Source organism: Amblyomma mixtum, chromosome 10, assembly GCF_055824585.1.
Source record: "Amblyomma mixtum isolate Tamu chromosome 10, ASM5582458v1, whole genome shotgun sequence".
Classification (NCBI taxonomy): domain Eukaryota; kingdom Metazoa; phylum Arthropoda; class Arachnida; order Ixodida; family Ixodidae; genus Amblyomma; species Amblyomma mixtum.
The window spans coordinates 65,973,419-66,000,951 of NC_143021.1; the positions used below are offsets into that span (position 1 = coordinate 65,973,419).

Below are 27,533 nucleotides of genomic sequence, written 5' to 3' on the forward strand. Positions count from 1 at the left end.
CCCAACATGGTTTTAGGGCTGGCCATTCATGCACAACACAGTTAGTTGAATTTAGCCATGATCTTTTCTCTGCCTTCGACTGCCGCGAGCAGATAGACTGCGTTTTCCTGGATTTCAAAAAGGCATTGGATATAGTTCCTCACTTCCTGTTGCTCCATAAACTCTCCTTTCTTTGTGTAACAAACGATGTATATCAATGGATTAAAAATTATCTTGAAGGGCGCAAGCAACGCGTCTTGATCAACGGTTGTTTTTCAGATATGGAGACAGTCGGGAGTTCCGCAGAGGTCTGTGTTAGGGCCATTGCTGTTTTTAATTTATGTCAATGACATAGTAGAAAATGTTAATTGCCGGGTGCGGTTGTACGCCGATGACTGTGTTTTGTATCACTCAAGCGCCACGTGACATCGATTACCTTCAACCAAACCTGACCGCAATCAACAATGGTGCGAAATAAAAATGGAGCATGTCTTTGAATGGGGCTAAATGCTACTGGGTTTCCTTTATTCCTGGAGCATGTCTTTGAATGGGGCTAAATGCTACTGGGTTTCCTTTACTCCAATTGACTCGGAGTATGTTTTAAATGAGCAGCTTTTATCTAAAGTGTCGGATTATAAATATCTTGGTATTTACTTTTCGGCTGACCTTACCTGGAGACAGTAGGCTGAATACATAGCAACAAAGGCGTCGAAAATGTTAAATTTTTTTAAAGGAATTTAGGGATGCTTCTCAAAAGGTTAAGGAGCTTTTATATTTTACTAACATCAGATCAATCATGGAGTATGCCTGTGCTGTATGGGACCCTCAAGCCGGAACCCACTGTGCTATTCTGGAGCGAGTTCAGAATCGTGCAGCGCGGTTTGTTACTAACAGCTATAGTTTTGATGTTCGTAGTAGCAGCATTAAACAGGATGCGGAGTGGAACTCTCTTAAGGAGCGCCGACTACAGATTAAACTAGAATTTCTCTACCGCATATATGTTAATAAAACTGCCCTAAACCCTGAAACATATTTGCTGCCACCCTATTTTACATCAAAACGGTGCGATCATGAATGGAAAATACGCGAGACGCAATGTCGTACTGATGCTTTCAAGCACTCTTTCTTTCCGCATTCCGCCAATAATGGAATAAGCTGTCTCATGCTGTTGTTGAATGTCGGTCTGAGAATGCTTTTCGTGCACTGTTGTCGAGCCTGAGGCGTGCTTGGATGCTCACTTATACTTTATCGCCTTTTCTCTGTTTTGCATTGGTACCCCCAGTAAACCTGACAGATGTGTACGCACAGTTTATGCCACTACTTTCTTTTTATTTTCTTCTTCATTGTCGTGTATCACTGACTGGGTAACCCATGTTGATTGTTTGACATGTATGTAGTATGTGTCCCCCCCCCCTGCAATTATACTGTCACGGCGCTGCAGGAAATTCAAAATAAATAAATACTTCCCAGCCACTCCGCAATGCAAGTGTGCGCAGGCGCGCAGCACTACAGTTTCCGAGGTACACAACCCTGGCTACGCGATCGCGCTCTCTCTCACTCGCCTAATCTCGTAAGGACGGTGAGGTATCCGCTCCTGCGACATTATAAGATGGTGGTGGCGCCTGGCTTGATTAAATTTAAGGGAACACCAGCTTACCTTCTCTTGTATCCTTTCATTTTTGACCCCACAATGTTCCTGTGATTTACTTATCACATATCTATGTTCCCAAAGGACAGAAGTATTAAAGTGGGCAGTGGGTTAGCAATAAGCATAACTAGAGCACGTCAGGAAGTAGAGTGAAAACATGCTAACGCCTGCATCTGCGATTCGCTAAAGGATTTTTAAATCGCTCATTATGGGCCGCCGTTGTGGTTGTAGGGCTCGGCTGCTGACCGGAAAGACGCGGCCGGCCGCGGCGGTGACATTTCGACGAGGGCGAAATCCTAGAGGCACGTGTTCTGTGTGATGTCAGTGCACGCTAAGTAACCCCAGGCTGAAGAAATTATCCGGAGCCCTCTACTGCGTTGCCCTCTTAGCCCTAGTCGCTTTCGGACGTTAGACTCCATAAAACAAAAAACAAGCCAAATCACTCATTATCGTAGGTGGTAAACAATGCTGTAGGGAAAGTGATTCCGATGTAGTTATGTTCGACGTCCAAACGAAAGAAAAAAGTCCTTCTTCGCGCAAGTTCCTCGCATTTAAAACTCCACTGAAGTGAGCGCTTTTCTTAGAGCTGGGCACTGCACGTGATGTATGTTTCAGCAGCGATTGATCTATTCTTGTTCATTGCATATATTTTTGTCTTAGCGACGAACTGGCTGCGGTTATCGCTACTTGGTTGCTCGCCTCAGTGTGCTGTTTCTGTCACAAATCACAAGACCGATGCAGAGGAATAAAATGGGGAAGCAGACGACTCAGATGGCAGCTCCACAATTGGCCTCCTTTCCACTTCGCGTTCTCCGCAGATACCGGCATGATCGGCCTAAACAGGCACGAGCTATACCGGACTTGACGCCGTATGGACAACGCTTTCTGTCTCTTATTTGTCAGCTGGACATCGTGGGGAATGAGGACACCCTTATGAGCGAACTCGATGCACAGACACCGAAACGAGGCAAGAGGGAAAATATGAACTGACGCTGAGGCAGCGATCGAGTATCGAGCGTTAGCTCGGAGGTCTTTCTTTGTTGCATAAAGTGTATAGCAAGTGTTATAACGATTTCGTGTATGCATTCTTTAATGACGACACAACGCACCTCCTTATATACATCTGTCAAGGCAACCCATGCGTAGCGCCGCCTATCTATCAAATATTACATCATGACCGCGTGGCGTGTATCTATTTTTGTTATATCCGATACAAATTCGTTATATACAAATTTTACATTACAAACCAAATTTTCTCAGCAACAGCTACAGCATAAGAAGACAAATCGTTTGACACCACCCCGAATGTTCCACGTCGAATGGTTCGGCCGCAATAGCTGTCGAAAGTTCACGGAAATTATTGTTTTGGATGTCAAAGGCCGTGAGTGCGAATCCCTATCGCATACTAGGCTTTGCCTCAAGTAGTACTTCTGTGCTCCATAACACGCTAAACCTTTTTAGACACTGTGAACCCTCTGCGTCAACTAGGTGTTCACAATCTGTATGCGAATGACGGAGCTATGTGGTCCAACTTTGTTCACAAACTGGAACAAAACGAAAGTATAGGGTTGTATTTCGGCACTCGACTAAAGCTGATATGTATGCATTATTGCTATGCAACCGACTTAATTACCGTGGTGTGGCACCACCTTGCTCACATAGCATGGTGGCCGTCTTGGTCTCGTGGTATGAGGAAGGAAAAAGCTCGCGAGACCTCCATGCATTCTTGCTATCCGATGGTTAGCACTGCATCCGCCATTTTCAAACACAGTTTGTAATGGCCTTCCATTTCAGAAATATTACCTTGAGTAGAGCTAGCGCTCTAAAAGGAATGGCTGCTGCATTGTCAACACGTGAAGCATGCATGTCAGGTGACTGGCTAGGCCACCGGTCTCCCTTTATTGTGAAAGAAACGTAATAATCTTGTAGCAGGCCCGCTCGCAGGAATCGGCCCCTTTGAAGTGGCCCAGGGATTTCCGACCTCATGCAAACGACAGGTGTCAGCGATCCGGACCGCTGGTGATGCGGTGTCGTCTGTCCCGTTCTGCGCGCAGGGTCAAAAGGAATGTGGGCCGAGCTGCTCATCTCGCTCCTGGTGGTGGGGACGTCGGCGTCGCTGGCCTGGTTCCTCCGGCGGAAGAGGAAGCTGGGCTTGCTCCGCCGCCATGGCATCCCAGGACCCGAGCCAGAACTCTTCTGGGGCAACTACAAGCAGCTCAAGGAGGATCGCTTGCAGGTGGGCCCTTCAGGCTTTGCCGGTTGCCGTACTAAGAAGGCAAATAAGAATTAAGACCCTCAGCACTTCCAAAATTTACGGTCAAGCAGGCATAGCGGGAAAGGTAGATATATCCGTGATTCAACATATAAAAAATGGCCATAGCTAAACTTATCCTACAAGTAAGAATACATTGCACCAAGCTAGCGACGCTTAGTGACGCTCATCGTGCAGCAATGTTCCGCCCTCCCGCGAGATGGCGCCAGACTACTTGCAAGGCATTGCTAGGCTTAACCTGCTTCTCTCATCGTAGCCGCGGTGAACGGTGCTTTGGAACTAGCTTCTACCTATCATATCTAATATTACGATGTCTTATTCTATTACCAATACGCTATAAATAAAAATCAGGGGCCACTTTGTTGACCTAAAGTGCGGTGAGGCGAAAGCCTTAAGCGTGGTGTTGCTGCTTGTGTCACTGATGTGTGGTTAAGGTGTTAAGCTTCGCCTCTAAGAGCGGAACGCGACAGCGTCTTGCAACGCTGCCAGGGAGTCCATTGAACGCCATCGACCGTTCGGCTCTATGCCTTGCTCGTCTGTAAACTGGTTTTTGAGGAAAGGAAATGTATCTGTCTCTCATATTTCGGAGGACACCTAAGCCTCGTCGTAACGGGAAGGGAGGAAGATGAGAATGAATGAAGACACCGTATTCATTAGACGCGCCTTTGTTCATTCCAAACCATTGAGCTGGCATTACACCATACGCTATTAGATTTCTGCCTGTTGGCAAAAACTCTGTTGTGCCTTATGATCTGTTTGTGTTGATGGGACTATTCAGTCTTTGGAAAAGCCGTATGATGGACAGACATGCCGAGCCACCAAGATCGTCCAAATCTGTGTTTCGTGAACAGTGTGCTTTGGTGAGGAGTGTATATGCTGCACGTGAAGAACCTCCAAGCTGGCTACCGTGCCTAGATGCATGTAGATTCATATTTGCTAGCGCTTAGTGAACACACGGGACAAGAACACAAATACACAGGACAGACGCTAGTCTTCAACTGCCGTTTATTCTAAAAACAATCAATATATAACATCTCAAAACAGCTGAACTCACACATGCGCAGCAGCAACGCCACGCCTCACGAACATCATTTCTTTTTTGGACAGATTAACAGACGCCGTGCTGACGCATTTGGAACCTTCACTATCAATGCACACAGCTTCAAAAATTTCACGTTCCGCTTGTGTTTTCATTGTACCTAGAATGATTGTTTCTGGAAAGATTGGTGTGCAAGGTACAGGGTCAGGGTCGCCAGGGTACCGTTCGATAAAACAGCGTTTGCAGTGCGCAGCGAGATTCCCCCCCGCTGATATGGATTCCGTTGCCAAGCGGTGCTCTCTCAGTCGTTCATTTATGCATCTTCCTGATTGCCCAATATACGCCTTGCCACAAGTGAGTGGGATTTTGTAGACAACACCGACTTTGCATGGAACGAACTTCTTTTGGTGGTTCGTAGTGCACGGTGGCTTTCTGACCTCGCCGTTCACGAGCGGGCACAAGCGCACAAGTTTCTTCGGGGCAGTCAATACAAGATCGACGCCACACTTCTTCGCCACCTTTTTTAGGCGGTGCGACATATTGTGCACATACAGCATAGCCACAAGTTGAGTGCGTCGTTGGGGATCTTCACGGTTTTGTTGCCTCCCAGATCTCACTTCCTTCAGCAGCTTTTCTGCAACAGATGTAAGAGTTTCATCCGGAAACCCGGCGTTCTCTAGGCGAAGCTTCTGCAGTGTCACACTTTCAGTGATGCAATGCTCGCACGACTTATGGAGAGCAGCGCGGAAGGCATTCATGGCAATACCCCTTTTAACAAGTTTAGAGTGCGCCGATTGATAACTGAGAATTTCTTTTTTTGTTCTCGGCTGATACATCCAGCTAAACTTGTTAAACTTGTTAAACTTGTTAAAAGCCACCGTGCACTACGAACCACCAAAAGAAGTTCGTTCCATGCAAAGTCGGTGTTGTCTACAAAATTCCTCTCACTTGTGGCAAGGCGTATATTGGGCAATCAGGAAGATGCATAAATGAACGACTGAGAGAGCACCGCTTGGCAACGGAATCCATATCGGCGGGGGGGAATCTCGCTGCGCACTGCAAACGCTGTTTTATCGAACGGTACCCTGGCGACCCTGGCCCTGTACCTTGCACACCAATCATTCCAGAAACAATCATTCTAGGTACAATGAAAACACAAGCGGAACGTGAAATTTTTGAAGCTGTGTGCATTGATAGTGAAGGTTCCAAATGCGTCAGCACGGCGTCTGTTAATCTGTCCAAAAAAGAAATGATGTTCGTGAGGCGTGGCGTTGCTGCTGCGCATGTGTGAGTTCAGCTGTTTTGAGATGTTATATATTGATTGTTTTTCGAATAAACGGCAGTTGAAGACTAGCGTCTGTCCTGTGTATTTGTGTTCTTGACCCGTGTGTTCACTAAGCGCTAGCAAATATGAATCCAAATGCTTTCCAACTAGCCCAAGTTTCCGCCTTAACTAGATGCATGTGTGTGCCTCCCTGAATTTTGATGTTTTGATGGGGTTGCAGGGTTGAGTTAGGGCTATGGCGGGCTCCTATTAAGCAGCCCGGTAACTTGAGACGCGAAGCAGTCTGATTGAAGTTTTCCTCCTTTCTACGGAAGTTCTTCCATGCAATAAAGAAAAAAAAAGCTGGCATGGCGGAGTGGTAGCGTGCTCGTCTCGCACTCCGGAGACCGGGGTTCGATTCCCGAGCTCGGCCAATTTCCTACTCGGTTTTATTTATTTGTCTGGTCTGACAATAAAGGTTAATTAGGCTAATTGGTTAAGTAAGCAATTAACTAAACTCAGTCCCACTTACTTGGAGCAGCACTATACGATCGCTTTAATTGGTTGCATGGTTACTAGCCAAAGTACAATTGGGCCCGTTTGAAATTCGCGCACTGTGACGTCACAACCGTTTCGACCAATTGAAAAGCGTGACATTTCTGTCGACAACCCCTGCTTACAACGATGAGGCATTAAAGGCTTCCGCCTTAAAAAATCTCTTAAAGTAATGGCGGAGTTTGTTTACGCTACCCTTTCGGCAATGAAGCGAGCAAAGCGTGCCAGGCGAGGCCCATCGCTATGCTTAGTTACGCTGAATTCACCGCTGACACCAAGGTGGCGTGCAAACTGAGTACAGTTACACCCTCAAATTCACCGTGCTAGCGCTGCTTTCAAGCGCCGAAGCCATGTAGCCATCGCTGGAGGTGCTAAATTGATCGAAGAGCGCTGTTATAGGAGATGCGCCACTTGCAAGGGTCCAGCTATGCGGCGTTCGGTAGGTCGAATATTTCGTTCAACGCGAATTCGATAAACCAGAACAAAGTACTGTGTACACACACACACACACACACACACACACACACACACACATATATATATATAAAAACTTAAGTAAAAGGAGGAACATCGCTTCATATCGAAACATTTGCTAGGTCCACGTTTCGGCCAGCAGCTGGCCTTCATCGGGACTGAGTATGAAGGTATTGCACATGGGTTTAAAATAAAGGGGGCGGGGAAGAAAGAGGAGGAAGAGAAAAAAAGGAAAAGAGGAGGACGGGGGGTGAAAGCAGGGAAGAAAAATATACATGAAAAAGCCGTGGCGGCCAGGTTTGGACAGCAATGCTCCCTTGTGGAAGGACCAGGTGGGAAAAAAAAGCAACGGGGTGGCGCGGCTTGGGCAATAACATTCCGTCCTCGCCAGGTGAGGTGAAAAGGAGCAAAAAAAGAAAAAGAGAAGAAGAAAGGGGGCGAAATCCGGCACGTGCAGGCACGTAATTTGGCATGACCTGAGGCGACGCAGGCAGGTGGCTTTCTTCATCATCATCATCATTTATTTACCCTTAAGGGCCCCAGGGGGCATTACATAAGGGGGGGGGAACAGTAATCATGTCACAAAGAACAAAGTTGGAACATAAACTTAGACAGATGTAGATACAACTGTGAACACTTCAAAAGAAAAGCAAGCAAGTAGGTAAACAAAAGAAAAAGAAAGAAAAAAGAAAGAAAAAGGGCCCTCAACAGGAATTATTTGGGGAATAAATCAATTAACATCTATTTAAATTTTACGAAATTAACTCCATTCACAACACCGTCCGGAAGGACATTCCACTCGGCTACGGCAGCTGGCAAGAACGAGGAATTGTACGCATTGGTTGAACCATGAATGCGTTGAATACTACGGCAATTAAACAAACGTCGCGATGATCTTAAAGGGGGAATAATTAGGCTCTCACGCAGTTGGGGAAAATTATAATAAAGTTTATGAAATAGACAGAGTCTTGCTATCTACGACGGGATGCCAAGGAAGGTAAACCAACGGAAGATTTGATATTAGTAACACTCGACCAAGAATCATAATTTGATGTTATAAACCGAGCAGCTCGATTTTGAATGGCCTCTAACAAATGTGTTAAATACTCTTGATGGGGATTCCAAATGCTCGATGCATATTCAAGTTTAGTGCGGATGAAAGTTTCGTATGCGATTAGTCTAACCTTAGGGGGAGAAAATGTGAGCGATCGTCTGATGAATCCTAGTGATTTAGAAACCGGTACGCTAGCAGCAAGGGACGTAATGTGCTTCGACCAGTTAGATCACTAGTTATTTCTATGCCGAGGTATCTGTAGGATTCAACTTTAGATAGCGCGGTCCTGTTTAGCGTGTATGAAAAGTGCAGGTTAGATTGTTTACGGGACACGTCCATAAACTTGTATTTAGTTTCGTTCAGTTTCATGAGTCAGGTCGAGTACCAACTTTGTATCAAGTTCAGGTCGTCCTGCAGCAATGACTGGTCGTTCGTAGTGCTAACACGGCGGTAAAGAACGCAATCATCTGCGAACAAACGGATGGATGATGAAATGCCGGCAGGAAGGTCATTGATAAAGACAAGAAACAGGAGCGGCCCAAGAACTGAGCCCTGAGGCACTCCGGAGGTGACTTTAGTGACGGTAGAAGGATGGTTGTCGATGACGGTGTATTGCGAACGATTAGTTCGGAAACTGCGAATCCATGATAATATCAGCGGGTGCAGTGAAAGGGAGGAAAGTTTAGGCAAGAGGCGTTGGTGAGGAACTCGGTCGAAAGCTTTCGAAAAATCGAGGTAGGTAATATCTGTTTGAAACAAGGAGTCAAGGTTTAGGTGGAGGTCAGTCGTAAATTCTAACCTAACCTTTCTAATCTAACCTTTCTATAATCCTTGAAAAAGTTCAAAACCGCGCTATCCGTTTTATTTATTGTGACTACTCTTACTATACTAGCGTGTCCTCTTTAAAATCCAGAGCATCCTTGCCTAACCTTGAAACTAGAAGAAAAATATCTCGACTATGCCTATTCCACAAGTTCTATCATTCACCTTTAGGATCATCTATCATATCAACAGCTCATCGTCCTTCTAGCCGCAACAACCACATCAAGGCCGTATACCCACCCGCTGCAAGAACAACATCTCATTTCCGTTCTTTTTTTGTCATATCATCTCGGGACTGGAACGATCTGCCGCCGGAAGCCGTACTCATCGTCAACTGCATCGACTTCAAGAAAAAGATTGAGGCCATCCTTATGTAATCAGCAATCTTTATGTATCCTGTAATCTTTATGTACTCTGTAATCTTTATATAATCTGCATGTAATCCGCCCATCCCTCATGTAATGCCCCACAACCGGGGCCTTTAAGGTAATAAATAAATAAATAAATTCGAAAAGTTGAGTTTCACATGAGTAGCCAGAACGGAATCCGTGTTGGTTTGGAAAGAAAAAAGAATTTCTATCGAGGTGATTAGCTAACTGGGAGTAAATAATATGTCCAAGTAGTTTACACGCAATGCATGTTAGCGAGATGGGACGACAATTTGATGGATCAGAGCGGTTTCCTGCCTTAAAGCAAGGCACGACTCGGCTAATCTTCCACTCAGACGTGATTTGGCCACTAGAAATAGATTGCGTACGGATTGCATACCCGTATGGGTATGCGTACGGAGGCTGCTGCTTCGAGGAAGTAAGGTGAATGGTATTTGTTTGGGGGAAGTGTTGGAGCCGCGATGTGGGGCCGAAATTTCATCAGGTCGCTGGCCTATGAAGATCGGACAGTATGCCGGGGTTTTCATTTATCCCGGCCTGCAGTGTATTAAATTTAAAAATAAAGTATGACTGCCGTTGTTCCCGCTCACGGGAGCTGTGAAAACCGCTCTGCAGCAGCGTAACCTTCAGCTTGTCGAACTCGTGATTTTTTTGGAGCACACGATGGTTATCAAATCTTATTCGGAATGAATTCTCGGTTTGACCAATGTATTGCATTTGACACCTGCCACACTCGAGCATGTACACAACGTTGCTGCAGTCACAATTAAAATTTCCACGAATGGAGTGTTTGAAGTTGGAATGTGTGCTTTCAGCTAGCGTTGTTGTCTCCATGTGCTTGCAAACTTGACACCGATTCTTTCCTCAAGGTAGGCAGCCTGCATACTGTTATTCAGCACTGCTTATCAGCATATATTCCCACAAAGGTCAAGCCGGTACATCAGAAAAACCCTTGGATAACTAGAAAAATTATACAATTAAAGCGCAAGACTGCAAGACATACGAAACTCAGGAATAAACTGCCGCTACCCGTCTACACTGATAAATTATGCGAAAAGTCTCATGCACTAAAGACAGCTATAAAAAAGGCTAAAGATGAGTACATGAACGTCACCCTAAGTAATTTTATCAAAGTATCTCCTTCCAAGTTTTGGCGGTACCTCAATTCGAATTCACGTCAGGACAGTAATCCACCACCCGCCGAGGCTATCGCGAAGGCTACAGACTTCAATGATTACTTTATATCAGTATTTACGCACGACAATGGAAAAAAAACTGGCCTCGAATATCCTCCGAGTAACACAGCAAACATAGATGATTTGATCATAAATGAATCGGGCATTCTTTCCCTCTTGCTGGAAATAGATCCTAAAAAATCCGGTGGTCCCGACAACATACCAAATGCATTTCTTAAGCGTTACGCGCAATGGATGTCAAAGTTCTTGCTGATTATTATTGAAAAATCACTGCAAACAGGCGAAATCCCGGAGAAATGGAAAATTGCCAAGGTCATTCCTATACATAAATCGGGCGACATTACCAACGCATCCAATTATCGACCAATCTCGCTTACTTGGACAACATGCAAAATCCTCGAACATTTAATTCTTAAACATATCCTATCATTTCTAGAAAAAAATAACATAATTGTGCCTAACCAGCATGGCTTTAGAAAAGGTTTGTCTACGACTACTCAATTAATAGAGACAATTCACGACCTAGCGTTTACAATAGACAAATGTGGCCAAACAGACATGATATTCTTAGACTTCTCGAAAGCGTTCGATCGGGTCTCCCACCCTAAGCTCCTCCAAAAACTTTTCCATTATCTCGGTGACAATAACATTACCAAATGGCTGAAAGACTACCTTACAGGCCGGCGCCAATATGTACACTTTAAAGGGCACTCTTCAGATTGCGGCGATGTGATGTCTGGCGTGCCACAAGGCTCCGTTCTGGCCCCTGTCCTCTTTCTTCTTTTTATCAACGACCTGCATAATAGCACTAACGTAACAGTAAGAATGTTTGCAGACGACTGCATCATTTACAAAGAAATAACCTGCCATGCAGACCAAGCAATTCTAAATAGTGCCCTTGAAAGCATAGCACAATGGTGCGAAACGTGGCAGATGACGATTAATGTAGAAAAAACGGTTTGCATGACAGTAACAAATAAAAGAGCGGCAATAAATTTCTCTTATTATCTGCAAGGACAGATGTTAAGGAAAGTGGAAGAATATAAATATTTAGGAGTAATAATTTCTTCGGATCTTAAATGGAACAAGCAGGTAGCCTATATTACTAATAAAGCACTGGCAGCTCTCTACTCGATTAAACGCTCGCTTAAATCCGCATCAGTCGACATTAAGCTCTTAGCATACACTTCACTTGTTCGCTCTATAATGGACTATGGAATAATATGTTGGCTCCCCTTCCGCAAACAATACATAGAAAGATTAGAGGGCGTACAACGAAAAGCGGTCCGATTTATTTTTAACAAATATCGCCGTCATGACTCCCCTACACAACTCTTAAGACAAGCCGACCTTCCCACTATACATAACCGAGCCAGACTACTGCGCCTCAAGTTTCTTTTCCTTCTGCTTAATGGCGGTATGAAAATCGATACGAGCAAGTACTTAATAAAGTCAAACACGCGCATTACCAGAACAAAACACCAAAAGCACTTAACCGAGTACAGATTTCACAACGATATATTCAGGTACTCTTTCTTCCCACAAGCAATCTGTGAGTGGAATAGTCTGCCTTGCGATGCTGTCAACTGCGCATCACTCAAAGATTTCATCGCCAACATATCGCGCTTTGTTTTGCAATAACGACTACGATGCTGGTGCGCTGTACTCTTGCACTCTTTTTATCCTTGCTGACGATGACATCCCGACTTTCTTATCTGACTCTCGCTTATTATTTTTTTTAACCTTATTGCTCGTTTCTCATGACAGTATCATTCTTCCGCAGCTATTGTTTCATTTCTTGCTCCCTAAAAACTTGTCTGCATTTTTGTTACTGTTTTTTTTCTTTTCTTGTTTAGTTTTTTTTTCTTTCTTTACCGTGCCGAAGTCCTCAAATATGCTACTTGCTCCTGTTTTGCTATTTTCTTTTACCTTTTGTATATTGTATTTTGTATATTTTGTATATTTCTTTTACCTTTTGTAATTGCATATTGCCTTGTTGGACTACGATCGCCTTTACTTTAATGTATGTGATGTCCCACTCCTGTGACGGCCTCAAATGTGAGGCTAGCAGTATGTTCAAATAAATAAATAAATACTTTCCTCTACTGATAGCAGAGTGGACTACTCATTTTTGTTAATTTTTTATTTCGCCTGTACGTAACCCGCGGAACTGTTGGGAAAATTTTGGAGAGCCGATCACTTTGCTGGATGATGTTGAAGTGTTTCCTTCAGATTTTGTTGATGTTCGGAAGGTTACGTGCGAAAGTTAAGATGAGATTGGAGCGCTGGTCGTTTGGGGTTGCTGACCCAGTCTCATTAAAGAGTTCATTACGATTTATTGTTTCAGCCTTTCTAATGGCGTCATCAATAATAGAGGGCGGATAGCGTTGATGTTGCAGAACCGCCCGCATACCTTTAGAATTTTCCACGAAGTCCTCCGAACGTGAGCAGATTCGCTTGAACCTGATGGCCTCGGAGTATGGAATTGAGGTTTTGCAGTGGCGTGGGTGACTGCTTTTGAAATGAAGGTACTGCTGCTAGTCAGTTGGTTTCCTGTACACACTGGTGATTAGGATACCCTCCTCTATTCGAATTAAGACGTCGAGAAAGCTAATCTGATTGGTGGAGTACGTGTGGGTGAAGCTAATCTTTGGATGCACGTTGTTGAAGGAGGTAATAAACTGGGTGAGTTCGTCCTCTGTTTCTGTCCATATCATGAGTATATCATCTAGGAAGCGTTTGTAGAAAGTCGGTTTTATCGGATATGAATTAAGAAAATGGGATTCAGTGCTATGCATAAATATTTTGGCATAATTTGGGGCCATTTTTTGCCCATAGATGTTTGCAGATAATAAGAGTTGTTAAATTCGAATTAGTTGAATTTGAGGACGAGATTTGTAAGTGCCGCTATGGTGCTTTGGCAAAGCGAGTCTCGAGCTTTGTATCGTTGACCAGAGCTCGGATTCCGTCATCATGCGGGATGCTAGTGTACAGCGAAACCAAGGCAAGGGTAACATAAGAGAGCGAAGGAGTAAATTGAGATAATTCATTTAAAAAGTGATTAGTACCACGTATGTAAGATGTATGTTTTGGAGGGATATGTTTGTTGAGGGAATCAATATAGCTTGAGATCGGTTCTGTCAGTGTGCCGATGACAGAAACTATCGGCCGACCAGGATAGTTTTCTTTGTGTATTTTTGGGAGCATGTAGAACCACCCTGGAGACGGATTTATTGCCGCCAACACCTTTCTTACTGGTGCGGGTATTTCGCCTTCATCGGTGAGTTGTTTTAACGTTTTTGCTACGATTTGATGATGTTCGATGGTGGGATCAAATGGGAGTAGCCTATAAAAATTTAAGTCGCTGAGCTGCCGATATCCCTCCCGAATGTATTTTTCTTTGTCTAAGATTACTGTGCCACCTCCCTTGTCGGCGGGTTTAATGACAATGTCGGTTTGTCTGCTGAGTGACTGTAGGGCATTGCGTTCTTTTCTTGAAATATTGGGTGGTTAAGGTTTATGGCTCTCGAAAGCGTGAAGGATATCTCGTTGTATTGCTTTTATATACATGTCGAGATGCTTATCCTTGCCGGACTTCGATGTCCACTGCACCTGAAACGCGGGGAAAGGGCTATAAGTTTTATTTTGTTTGTTCACAAAGTACTCCCGAAGTCTGAGGGTTCAAGAAAAATTATCAAGATCCCTCAATAATTGGTATTCGTCATATCGGCCCGTATTCGGGCAAAATTTCAAGCCTCGTGACAGTACGAATTTTTCTTTTTTGCTTAGTGGTGCGTTTGAGGAGAGCTTAATAATGTTTTCTTTCACTTCTAACCCGCCTAATCTTTGTTTAAAAGGGGTTAGATAATTTCCTCTGTTATGAGGCGTAAGGCTGCATTGACCTACATTGTTACTTGGTTGTGATGCCGCGGCAGGCCCTATTCTTTTATCTAGAGGGGTGTTATCTCGCGAGAAATTCTTACACTTCTTAGCCCAGATTTCTGCGGTTTTGTTGCACTGGAAGACCTCAAGCTCGTCAGCCTGTGTTGTTGAAAGCATGATGGTGTGGCGAGATCGCCTCTCCTCCCGACTGAGTGATGCAAGCATCTCTTCGCAATGATCTATAGTTATTTTAGAAGGTTTAGGGACGCGTTAAGCAGTTCCTCGATCCAGGCTAATCCATGGGGTTTCGAAAGGTTATTCATCGATGGTGTTAAAGACACAGAAAGGCCTATGGGTACCATGTTTGATTCCAGCTATATTATAATGGACTTTATATGGAGCTCGTGCCGGATATATATATATATATTGTCGCGTTGTAGTGACGGCAATCCAGCAGTCAAGAAGACAGCAACAAAACTTGCGAACGAAGCTCTCTATTTGGGCTGACTTGCGCCCGCAAAAGAACTGAATCACTCGGCGGCGGCGTAAGGAACAAACTTGCTCGTCGGTCGTCGAACTACGAATGCCCGCTGCTCGCGGCATCGCTCAATTTAAAGCCGGCAAGGAAACTTCCAGATAGCAGGACAAGATCATCTACAGTAATCTGGAAAAACCTAGATGCAGCCTTTCATGGCTGCGATCAATCGAGATTAGACTGGTCGCTTCTCGCGTCACGAACAAAAATGATAACAGCCCTTTCCTGCAGCCTTGAGCACGAACGAACAAACACTACAATGATACGTGGCATTACCCCCCTTCCAAAGAAGCATCGTCTCGATGCTTTAAAATGAAAATAAATACGGAGAATGCTTCGAGAACTTAGAGTCCTTTAGCGTTCCTAATAAGGTGTAAGGGCAGCGGTAAAAGCTTCAAGTCTGGCTGTGTCGTCGTCGTCGTCGGTGTTGTAGTTTTTGTCGTCGTATTTGTCGTCGTAGTAGTCGTCGTCGTCGTAGGGATCGTCGTCGTCGTAGGGGTCGTCGTCGTCGTAGGGGTCGTCGTCTTCGTGGGGGTCGTCGTCTTCGTAGGGGTCGTCGTCGTCGTAGGGGTCGTCGTCGTCGTAGGGGTCGTCGTAGTCGTAGGGGTCGTCGTCGTCGTAGGGGTCGTCGTTGTCGTAGGGTTCGTCGTCGTCGTAGGGGGCATGGTCTTCTGTTTTCGTCGATGGAGGATCTTAGTTCTTGCGCTTAGAAGCAACCTCACCTCCAGAGGCTGCTTTATTTAGTTTAACCTTCGGCGGCTGGGGGAGCGTCCACGCACGGCGTAACCTCGGCTAGGGGATACAAAGCGCGGGGACGATGGCGACGGGGAACGTGATAGGCGGCTCGGCGATGAGTATTCTTCCCGACGTAAAAACTCCTCGATTTCGGCTGGTCGCTGGCCGGGTCGGGGTCGTGGAGCGTCGTAAGAGAACCCTCGGATGCCCAGTCTTCTGTATGGGCAGTACCGGAGAATGTGACCGGCTGCTCCGCAGTGGAAGCATTGTGGGCGGCGCTGGTCGGGTGTTCTCCACTCGTCGCATTTCCTCGGCCGTGTACGACGCTCGTAGGACGGGCGAGTTGGGGTGAGAGGGCGGCGCTCCAGCGCAGCTGGCTAACGGCGATAGGAGCTTGGGTCCCGTCGTCGAGGTACAGGACGGCGCACTGCTGCGGCGTAAGTCATGGTTGGAGGCTCCAGAGGCTGCGTGGTAGACTGAAGTCATGTCCTCCGGTGGATAACTCAAAGGGCTGGCGTCACGACTTGTAGGGGTTGTCCGGTACCTGGAAGGCTACCCAGCACCTCCACCAGATGTCGCGTTGTAGTGACGGCAATCCAGCAGTCAAGAAGACAGCAACAAAACTTGCGAACGAAGCTCTTTATTTGGGCTGACTTGCGCCCGCAAAAGAACTGAATCACTCGGCGGCGGCGTAAGCAACAAACTTGCTCGTCGGTCGTCGAACTACGAATGCCCGCTGCTCGCGGCATCGCTCAATTTAAAGCCGGCAAGGAAACTTCCAGATAGCAGGACAAGATCATCTACAGTAATCTGGAAAAACCTAGATGCAGCCTTTCATGGCTGCGATCAATCGAGATTAGACTGGTCGCTTCTCGCGTCACGAACAAAAATGATAACAGCCCTTTCCTGCAGCCTTGAGCACGAACGAACAAACACTACAATGATACGTGGCAATATATATATATATATATATATATATATATATATATATATATATATATATATATATATATATATATATATATATATATATATATATATTGAAGAACGGCATTAGCCTAGCTACACTGCCATCGCTCACCAAGCGAGCAAAGCAAACAGCAGACGCTGAGGCTGCAGGTCTCGATTCCGGCGTGAGGCTACAGGAAGTTTGCTCTCGCAACTGTTAGTTCAGGAAAGTGGCCATCAGCGCGAGCGTGCCTTGTAAACAACTAGCGATTGATTTTTTTCTTTTACCGGAGCCAATTTGCAAACGAATTAGACTACCATTTTTTTCACATATGGAGCTCCATGTGTATACTGCCGGGAATGGGCGTTGGAACGGAGCGTGTACTACCCACGGCCATATAGCTAAGGCCCACGGCTCGGGCAAAACTATGTTTGACCCCGCATATAAATTGACGCCGCGCAACTTCAGATGGTCTTTTTTGTAAGAAAAAGGATGCCTTACACGGGGCAATTTACGGCATATTGCGCATTATGACGTTTTTAATTCTTAAGGAAAGTATACCCTGCAGTGCGGCTGTCATTTATATCCATTAGATAGTTGTTATCTCCTTCATTTTGTCCACTTGTGCGTATCTTGGGAAGGGGGGGGGGGGGGCTATTTAGGCGCGCTGGTCACTATCGCCCAAAAAAGCCACTCGCCTCTAGTGCGCATCGGGCATGAGTTCGCTTGGCCTTGTCGGACGTTGCCGCGCCGATGTTCTCAAGCCTGCCTTGCGCGCCCCCGCGCACCATGCTGGTGGTGTTGTGGAGCAGAAGGTAGCGTTAAATTGGCGAGTAAGTTCTTTATATATACGCAAGCCCGGGTAATAAATTAAGGGTGCAAAAAGTACGCGAGTAAATACTGTATACTATGTTCCCAGCTGACGGCTTGCATGCCATGAGCGCGCAAATAAGCGCAGCCATTTCAATTTCAACGGCGCAGGTGATGGAGCGATGGATCAGCGAGTACGGCAAGGTGTTCGGCTACTACAGCGGCGAGGAGCCATACATGGTTGTCTCCGACCCCGAGATGGTCAAACAGTGCTTGGTCAAGGAGTTCCCCACTTTCCACGACCGACCACCGTTCGTGCTCAGCGTGGAGCCGTTCACCAGCTGCCTGCTGGAGCTGAGAGGTATCCTGCAATCATTTCTTTTTTTGCGCTCAGCAGTGACGAACGCCTTCCAATCCTCTCTCAAAGGCCTTCGAGTCTGCTCTCTTAGTGACAGAACACGGGACGGGGGCCAGTGACGCGTAGCCTGAAACACAGCGGGAGGAACGAGACGTGGTTCCATAGTGTCCCCCCTTCTTGAGGTGTGCACCCCCTCCACTTGTCACTGGGGTGACTTCTGAGACAGAGATTTGGCCCGTCGCCTCCGCTTTTGCATCTTTGTCGATTCCTTTTTTGGGGGCTAATTTACGTTAAAGATGAGCGAACAAGCCAAACTCAACTTTTCTTGATATATATGCCTTCCATTTTTTTATGTAAAAATGGATGCAACAGTTCCAGTTCAAGTAATGGAGGCTACACTAGACACTAGGATTCTGCGCTGTGTGTGGGATGTTACATGTCCAACATTCTTGGTGAAGAATTTTGAAAATTGAAAAATTGTAAGATACTGTTATGGAATTATTGAAGGCAATGGTCCATTTTTCTGGTATGTAACAAAGTCTTTCTTTTAAATTTTTTCCATCGACCATATTGAATAGTTAAGACTGCCCTAGAAAACCAATTGGGAACGCTTTTGACTATAGCAAAAATGTTAGTAGAAAGCAAAATGGAAGACTACCGCCGGTTGCCCTGCGGATATATTGATTGTTATAGTGAAATGTTACATTCTATGGAAAAATTACGTTCATAACCAGCTTCCCGCTTCAAAATGCTTTTGTCCAGAATTGTTGGGTGTGAAATAATCCTGGTGCGGTGTTTTGTGCCGCCAGCTCGGGATCAATTTCTATGTGTAAACTTACCGTAGGTTTCGCTTGCTGCGCGATTTTTCTTGTCCACTATGCACCTGCTGCTGTTCTCAGCATTTTCTGTACTCTCTGTCAGCACGCCGACAGCGGTGCGTCATAAATGTGATGGCGTTGTCTCGGGATCACTGGAGGTGCTACTGTGAGCTTAGGCTTCTAATATTTCGGTAATGAAGTGCACGCCACGGGAGGTGACGAGTGCAGTAGAAACACCGGGTGTTTCTTGGGAGCCCGGTGTGAATTTCAAAAAGCAGGGCTTTTTGGAAGCAAGCAGAAGGTTTTTGAGGCAAAGTAACACCACTGTTGGCGGATGTCAAAAAACAGGCGCATCGTGTTAAATATTAATGTGATTAACCAAACTCTAACAGTTAACTCTGTAACTGTTACCGATGGGCGCCCAATTGTAAATAGCGGCTTGTAGCCGGGCATAGTAAGAACCATATGAGTTTTTAGAATTCCGAAAAAGCGATTACCCTCGCCGCCATGCTTCAATTAATTATATGGTCCATTTCTGGCGCCATTCGCCAACGGCGCTCCTGTGGGGAGTGGCGCGAATCGACGTGAAACAAAACGCCGCACTCCGCCGCGTACCACGCGACAATCTCTGACCCTCCCGCCCTCGAGCAGCGAAGTGGCGCGTGCGTCACAGAGTGATGCGTTTTGTTTCACGTCGATTCGCGCCGCTCCCCACAGGAGCGCCGTTGGCGAATGGCGCCAGAAATGGACCATATAATTAATTGAAGCATGGCGGCGAGGGTAATCGCTTTTTCGGAATTCTAAAAACTCGAATGGTTCTTACTAATGCCCGGCTACTGTTAGACTGTTTACTGTTAGAGTTTGGTTAATCGCTTTAATATTTAACATGATGCGCCTATTTTTTGACGTCTGCCAACAGAGGTATTACTCTTCCGCAAGAAGCTTCTACCTAAAAAAAAAACTTTTTTTTTAATTAGTGGCGGACTTCCCTGAAGCACCTGGTATATCTGCGTACATTCACCGGGTCAACGTGCACATCCGAGCTCCATCGGAGAGCGTCAGCGAACTATGGAGAGGCCAGTGTCACCAGCAGGAGCGGCTCGTTTCTCTTCGGTTTGAAGTTGAAGTTGAAGTTGAAGTTTATATCCATTTCAGTAAGATATGAGGGACCCGATACAAAAAGTGAACGTTAATTCACGTGACGGCGCTCGGGCCCCATTACATGGCAAGACAGCGAGGTGTCGGTAATAACAGTTATACCAGTATATTTATCAGAAATTGTAGCTCATAGTACACGTAGTTATGTTTTTTTTGTGTGTGTGTTAAGGCTAAAGGCACAATGTGAATGATAAACATGATGAGCGAATAACAGCAATTGTGCATAGCAAAAAACCCACAAAAATACAAAAAGACATAGGTGGAACACACTGCAGGAAACCAGAAAAAAATTACATTTGCATTTGCGAGAGAAAGAATGAATGTATTGATTTCTTATTAACATTTTCAGTATTAACTTTATTTTGGCGAAAATAGTTCAACAGAGTGGGCAGAGTATGGGCGAGCATTTGCTGGCCAAACGTCGTTCGCACGAAAGGTACCGTCCAGTTATGAGCAGAACGCGAAGAATATGTTCGTGTAAGTGTTGTTAAATTGGCGATCGAAAGCACTGTACTCTCAGAGGTAGTTATGTGCTGTTTGTAGCGAACTGCTAAGTTATACGAGTAGAGAGAAGAGATAAGTTATACGAGTAGAGTAGAGATCATCACATCCCGCTGTTTCTTTATTTATTACATGCACCTACAACGTCCATGAGACATTACTGCGTGGGGATAAAGGACATATTGTTACGCCCAGTGGTTTATTAAGACCGGGACGGAGGATCGAAAAACAGCTGGGTCCGCTTGCCGAGCACGAGACGCCACCAACTTCGTTCTCCTCATCTTCGGCTTATCCAGCAACGCCGACCACGCAGAATGGGTATTGCCCTTTCATGGGCGTCACACTTCCCCCTACGCAGCCGAAGCCCGCTGGGCGAGTTAAAAAGCGCCGCGCGAATGGTAGGGCTTCAGCCGGGCAATGTGTGTGACTTCGGTTCGCGCTGAACGACGGCCGCTTGCCGTGAGACGAGCTATGCGGTAATTGAGCTCGCTAATTTGGTCAATAATGACGTAGGGTCCATCGTAGTGGCACAGCAGCTTCTGAGACAACCCTCGCTTTCTGATAGGCCGCCACAACAAGACTAAATCACCGGCGCTGTAAGTAACGCGACGGCGGTGGGCATCGTAGCGCGCTTTTGACCGATCTTGGGAGGCGAGAACACGAAGGCGAGCAAGGCGCCGGGCTTCTTCGGCGAGACAGAGTGTCTCTGCGATAGAGGGATCTTCATCAATCTCGTCGGAAAATGGTAGTATGGTGTCCAGGGTGTAGCGTGGGGGGCGAGCATAGAGTAAAAAGAAGGGGCTGTAGCCAGTAGTCTCATGGCGCGCGGTATTGAACGCATACGTAATGAACGGCAGGACGCTATCCCAGTTCTTGTGCCTTGAATCAACATACATTGACAGCATGTTAGTGAGCGTGCGGTTCGTGCGCTCAGTGAGCCCATTCGTCTGGGGGTGGTAAGGCGAGGAATGGCGAAAATGCGATGCGCAGGAACGGAGAAGCTGCTCCACGACGTCAGCGGTGAACTGCCGACCACGGTCACTGATGATAACTTTTGGAGGTCCATGACGGAGAACTATGAATCGGAGCAGAAAAGAGGACACATGATACGCTGTAGCCGAGGGTAGAGCTGCCGTTTCACAATACCGGGTAAGGTAATCGACGCAAACCACTATCCAGCGGTTCCCATGATAGGACTTTGGAAACGGGCCCAGCAGATCTATGCCCACTTGCTCAAACGGTGCTGCAGACGGTGTCACAGGGTGAAGCTGACCAGATGCAAGGCTAGTAGGTCGCTTGTATCGTTGACACTGAGTGCAGCTGGCGACGTACCGCTCAGTCGTGGCCCGCATTTTCGGCCAATAGAAGCGTGCCTGGGTACGGTGCAGCGTCCGTGCCGAACCAAGATGTCCAGAGGTAGGGTCATCGTGCATGGCTTGCAAGACAGAGGAGTACAGGCTCTTCGGAACTACCAGCAGAAAGCGCTGGCCCGTAGAAGAATAGTTTTTCTTCCACAAAAGGCCATCTCGCACACAAAAGCAGCTGACGTTGGAAGGGTCTTCAGCCTCCGTAAGGAGAGACTGTAGGGTTAAGTCTTTCTGCTGTTCCGCTTTGAACGTTGCGACATCAGGAAAAACAGGCGACAATGACGCGACGCAGTGGTCCAAAGTGTCGATGTTAGACTCCGACTCAGGAAGGGGCAGCCTCGAAAGACAGTCCGCGTCAGCGTGACGGCGACCACTCTTGTAGACGACTGTATAGTCGAGCTCTTGTAGCCGGAGAGCCCACCGTGCAAGGCGTCCGCACGGGTCACGAAGGTTAACGAGCCAGCAGAGGGCATGATGGTCGGTGACGATGGTGAACGGGCGTCCCTACAGATAGGAACGGAAACGCTGCGTGGCGAAGACGACGGCTAAGCATTCTTGCTCGGTGACTGTATAATTGCGCTCCGGCTTGCTGAGCGAGCGACTCGCATACGCAACAACGTGCTCTTTGTTGTCGCATCGCTGGACGAGAACAGCGCCGAGGCCAACACCGCTGGCGTCGGTGTGAATCTCTGTGGGAGCGGAGGGATCGAAGTGGCGAAGTACAGGGTGAGACGTCAAAAGGAATTTTAGTTAGCGAAAGGCGGAGTCGCACTCAGGTGTCCACTCGTAAGCCACATTTTTCTGAAGGAGACCTGTCAGAGGGTAAGCTACATCCGCAAAGCGATGAATAAAACGGCGAAAGTAAGAGCATAAGCCCAAGAAACTCCGCAGCTCTTTAACAGACTGTGGTGGCTTGAACGACTCGACAGCTGCAGTCTTGGCTGGATCAGGCCTGACGCCGTCTTTATCAACGAGGTGTCCAAGAACTAACGCTTGACGCGCACCAAAGTGGCACTTTTTAGAGTTAAGCACAAGGCCAGCTTGGCGCATACAGTCGAGGACGAGAGCTAAACGGTCGTTGTGCTCACTGAACGTCTTTCCGAAAATGACAACGTCGTCGAGGTAGCACATGCAGATTTCCCATTTCAAACCGCGGAGTATAGTGTCCATAAATCTCTCGAAGGTGGCGGGCGCATTGCAAAGGCCAAATGGCATCACATTAAACTCATAAAGGCCATCAGGCGTAATAAAAGCTGTTTTTTCTTTGTCCGCGGGATGCATGGGTATTTGCCAATACCCCGACCGAAGATCAATCGAAGAGAAGTAGGACGCTGCAAAAAGACAGTCGATGGCATCGTCGATTCGAGGTAGGGGGTATACATCTTTTCTCGTGACGGCATTCAGACGACGGTAATCCACGCAAAAACGCCATGATCCATCCTTCTTCCGAACAAGAATTACTGGAGCAGCCCAGGGACTTGAGGACTCTTGTATAACGCCTTTAGTTAGCATCTCCTGCACTTGGTCATTGATAACCTTGCGTTCAGACGGTGACACTCGGTAGGGCTTTTGGCGGATCGGATGTGAGGTACCAGTGTCAACCCTGTGCAGGGTTCGAGACGAGGGGATGGAAGATGGGCCGCCGGGCTGCGAAAAGTCAAACACAGTGGAGTATCGCTTGAGGATGGTCAACAGTGCACGGCGCTCATGCGTGGAAAGCGAGTTGTCGATCATTCGGAGCAACTGCGACTCGTCGTAAAACTCTGGTGCTGCTGTGCACAAGGCCTCGTCGGTAACCAAGGCAACGGATACCGGCATGTATTGGCTGCATGAGGCAAGCTTCAGGCCTTCAGGCAGAACTACAGATTCCGTCGAACTGTTCACTGTCCACAGTTCAGTTCTTCCGTTGATTACGGAAACCATGGCATGAGGAACCAAGATGTTCTTCTTCATGCAATTCAAGTGGTTCGGTTCCACAGCCGCATCAAACACGTCGAGAGCGGTATCGGAGCAGGAAACCGGTACGCACACAGCCGAAGAAGTAGGCACGACAGTATCTCGGGCAACAGAAAACACTCTCTCTCCACTGCACGAGCCTTCTAGAAGATCAGTGGTGGAACATTTGCCGACGTTGAGCTCACCTGTGTGACAGTCGACGTTAGCGCCACACATCTGCAAAAAGTCGAGGCCAAGAATAACGTCGTGCGTCGACCGGGGTAGCACCACCATTTCCGTGCTGAAGACTTCACCACCCAAAGAAACCTTTACACTACACACTCCAACTGCTGGCAACGGTTCACCACTCACGCCACAAAACTGGACATTTTTGTCCCATCGAAACAAAACTTTTCTTCCGAGGAGGCACTTAAACGCAGCACTCATAACCGAAACAGTAGCACCGGTATCCACTAAAGCCATCACAGGTACATCATCCACTAGCACATGTACTTTGTTCTGTAACATAACGACAGGCAGGGGTATCACTTCCGGCGGCAGACTTCCAGCGACCTCACCCCCATCGGTCGCGCCGACTAGTTTTCCGGCGGAGGCGAGGAGGAGCGGCGTCGGGGTGATGGAGATCGACGTGTTCGGAAAGCTGGAGGCGGCGTCACACTTCTATCAGATGCCGGCGAATGATTCCGCACTTGTGCAGGCCATGAACTGCCGGAATCAGGCGGGCAGGACGGGTATCGAGAAGGACCGGGTTGGTAGTCCGGACGCCGAGAATAGGTCGAGGAGCCGTAACGGGACGGTTGTCGGCGGGGACAAAATCGGGAGATGTGTCCGTGTTGACCACAGCGGTAACACACCAGAGAGGGACCGGGAGCAGGCTGCGCCGGCAAGTAGTCACCATACGAAGGACTGGGCCGAACGTTCTCGTCGTATGTGGCCGGCACATGCCGGTAAAAGCCGGACCGGTGCTCCGGGGGCAATCGCGGTGTGTTGTTCGGCCGCAGCCCTCGGGGTACCCGGTGATCCTCAAAGTCCGCTGTGTTAACGTCCGTTGGCGGAGTAGGACGCGTGAGATGCACAGGAGGTAGCTCTGATGAATTTAGAGTGAGTTCTAGTGACCTGGTTAACTCTTCGCGAACGATCTGGCGGATTGTGGAAGCCAGATCGCATGACGATGGTGTGTCTACAGCTGCCACCGTCGTCACCCCGGCCAAACGTCCAAATTTCGGCGTGATGCGACGCATTTTCAACGTCTCGAACGTCCGGCAGTGCTTGATGACGTCAGACACGGACTCGAGACTTTCTTTTCCTATCAAAAAATTGTAGACGTCTTCGGCGAATCCTTTGAGCAAATCTTTGTCTTCCTCTGTCATAGCAGGAGAGACGACCTTGCATAGCTTCACGATTTCCTCAATATACTTTGTGCATGTTTCACCGGGGAGCTGAGCCCTTTGCGCAAGTGTTTGTTCAGCCCGCTTCTTCTTCGCGACTGAATCACCGAAGCACTTCTTCAGCTCCTCTACAAAGCGGTCCCAAGTCGTGAGGGAATCCTCGTGGTTGTCAAACCACGTTAGGGCCGTGTCGGTTAGTGAAAACACGACGTTCGCAAGCCGGGCGGAGGAGTTCCACTTGTTGTAGCGACTCACCCGTAGGTAGTGTGTGAGCCATTCATCGACGTCGTCGCTAGAGGAACCCGCGAATGACCGTGGCTCCCGGTAATGCTGCCACGAACTGCTGGGCACAGACCTCGAAGCGTCGCCGTCCAGGGACATCATTGGCACAGAAGGCGGCAGACCAACAATGCGACGACTGCGGCGAATGTGAATCTGGGGATCCGTCTTCGGAGAAACCTCAATACCCGGCACCTTCCACCAAGATGTTACGCCCAGTGGTTTATTAAGACCGGGACGGAGGATCGAAAAACAGCTGGGTCCGCTTGCCGAGCACGAGACGCCACCAACTTCGTTCTCCTCATCTTCGGCTTATCCAGCAACGCCGACCACGCAGAATGGGTATTGCCCTTTCATGGGCGTCACAATATAATATCACACGATAGGAACATAATGGGAACATGTCTGCAGATAGCACAACATAATAAAACAAGGAGGAATGAATTCACGACTAGTTAGTATGAACGATAACGTAACATAAGGAACCTCAAGTTATTACATTAGCTGTTATACAAGTCATAACATTAGCTGGGATGATGTGTACCACTCTGAGGACGTGGATGCAGCCTACGAGTCGTTCATTTCTATATTTAAAACGATTTATAAAAAACATTTCGAAGAAAAGACTGTCAGGATAAAGGGAAAAAACCGCAAACCCTGGATTACAAAAACGCATCTAAAGATGATAAGAAAGAAAACAAATCTTTTTAAAAAAATTCTGAGTACTAAATCTTTGAGTGACTTGGCGAACTATAAACAATATCGAAATAAGGTGACTGCTCTTTTACAGTGCGAGAAAAGAGCATTCTTGCTTGATAAATTTGAAGCTTGTAAGGGAAGCAGCGACGTTTGGAAAAACTTAATCATTTATTTTGTCGTGCATCAACTGTACCTCCTGTCAATGGATTAATTCATAAAGGGCACCACATACAATGATCAGAATTGGCAGAAGCATTCAATAACTTTTTCATAGACATTGTTGGAAATGTGCCATCATATGACACCGTGGGGCTAAATATAAGACGTAATACTGACAGTATTTTTCTTGGACCAACTGATGAGCATGAAATTTGCAGCATTTTTAACTCTTTCAAGAACAGTAAAGTCTGTGATATCGACGGCATTCAAATAGGATCGGTGAAACATGTTATCAGTTTGGTAGCTCCTGCACTTGCCTACATATATAACCTTTGTTTTCTGGGCAGTTTCCCAAATTAATGCAGATTTCTAAAGTTAGTGTGCTTTTTAAAAGTGGAGACAAAAATAATATGTCAAATTATAGGCCCATTTCCATCCTACCAGTTTTTTCTAAAGGTTTAGAAAAGGTTATCCACAGTAGACTAACGAAGTTTTGCGCTAAATTTTCCTTACTTTCTTCATACCAGTACGGATTTTTGGAGGGCAAGTCTACTGAAACCGCCTTGTTGATGCAAAAAGAGATTATTTTGAGTGCTTTTGAAAATAAACAGATATGTCTAGGTGTATTTATAGATTTTTCTAAGGCATTCGACCGCCTTAACCACCAGCGTTTACTAAGAAAATTAGAAATTCTAGGCATTCGGGGCACTCCTCTGTCTCTTATAAAGTCGTATTTGCAGCATCGCCTTCAATGTGTTGTAATAACAAAGCAGGCCTCATCTTTTTTGACTGTTAAAACCGGCGTTCCACAGGGTAGCATTTTAGGTCCGCTGTTGTTTCTTTTGTACATAAATGACATCACGAACATCGACAACACACCAGAGTACATAATATACGCAGACGATACAACTATGATTTTTAAAGGCGACACTCCTGATTCAATAATTCCAGTTGTAAACAGTACGCTAGACGAACTGAGGGCTTGGAGTGAACATAATTCTCTAATCATAAATACACAAAAAATAAAAGCAGTCGTATTCCACCCTAGGCAACGTGTAATTTCTAAAAACTTTGATTTATGCATGGGGGACTCCATTATAAACGTTTCACCTTCTGTTAAAGCGCTAGGAGTTATTTTTCACGAAAATTTGAGTTGGAATGCTCAGATTGACAATGTTGTATCTAAACTTTTAAAATGCACGGGTGTTCTTGCAAAATATCGCTCCTGTTTACCAGTGTCAAACTCA

At 46.6% G+C, this 27,533-nt stretch overlaps 2 protein-coding genes across 4 annotated transcripts in view; one reads left to right on the plus strand and one right to left on the minus strand.

Annotated features, from left to right (window-relative positions):
- The window catches only part of LOC149325993 (cytochrome P450 3A29-like), a 228,896-nt gene that overhangs the window by 163,310 nt on the left and 38,053 nt on the right, over nucleotides 1-27,533 (plus strand). For all 3 annotated transcript variants that reach the window (XM_089564082.1, XM_089564083.1, XM_089564081.1), the window contains 2 exons: nucleotides 3,682-3,863; nucleotides 17,775-17,964. In XM_089564082.1, the coding sequence (XP_089420208.1) occupies nucleotides 3,693-3,863; nucleotides 17,775-17,964 (361 nt within the window). In that variant the 5' untranslated portion in view covers nucleotides 3,682-3,692. The remainder of the gene's footprint in view (nucleotides 1-3,681; nucleotides 3,864-17,774; nucleotides 17,965-27,533) is intronic.
- Nucleotides 24,337-25,728, minus strand: LOC149325997 (uncharacterized). The gene has a single exon (XM_089564084.1). It carries the CDS (start codon nucleotides 25,531-25,533, stop codon nucleotides 24,337-24,339), a length of 1,197 nt encoding a protein of 398 aa, XP_089420210.1. The 5' UTR covers nucleotides 25,534-25,728.

Excerpts from the sequence above, each read along its gene's own strand:
- LOC149325997 (XM_089564084.1), bottom strand. The coding sequence starts at position 25,533 with ATGATGTCCCTGGACGGCGACGCTTCGAGGTCTGTGCCCAGCAGTTCG.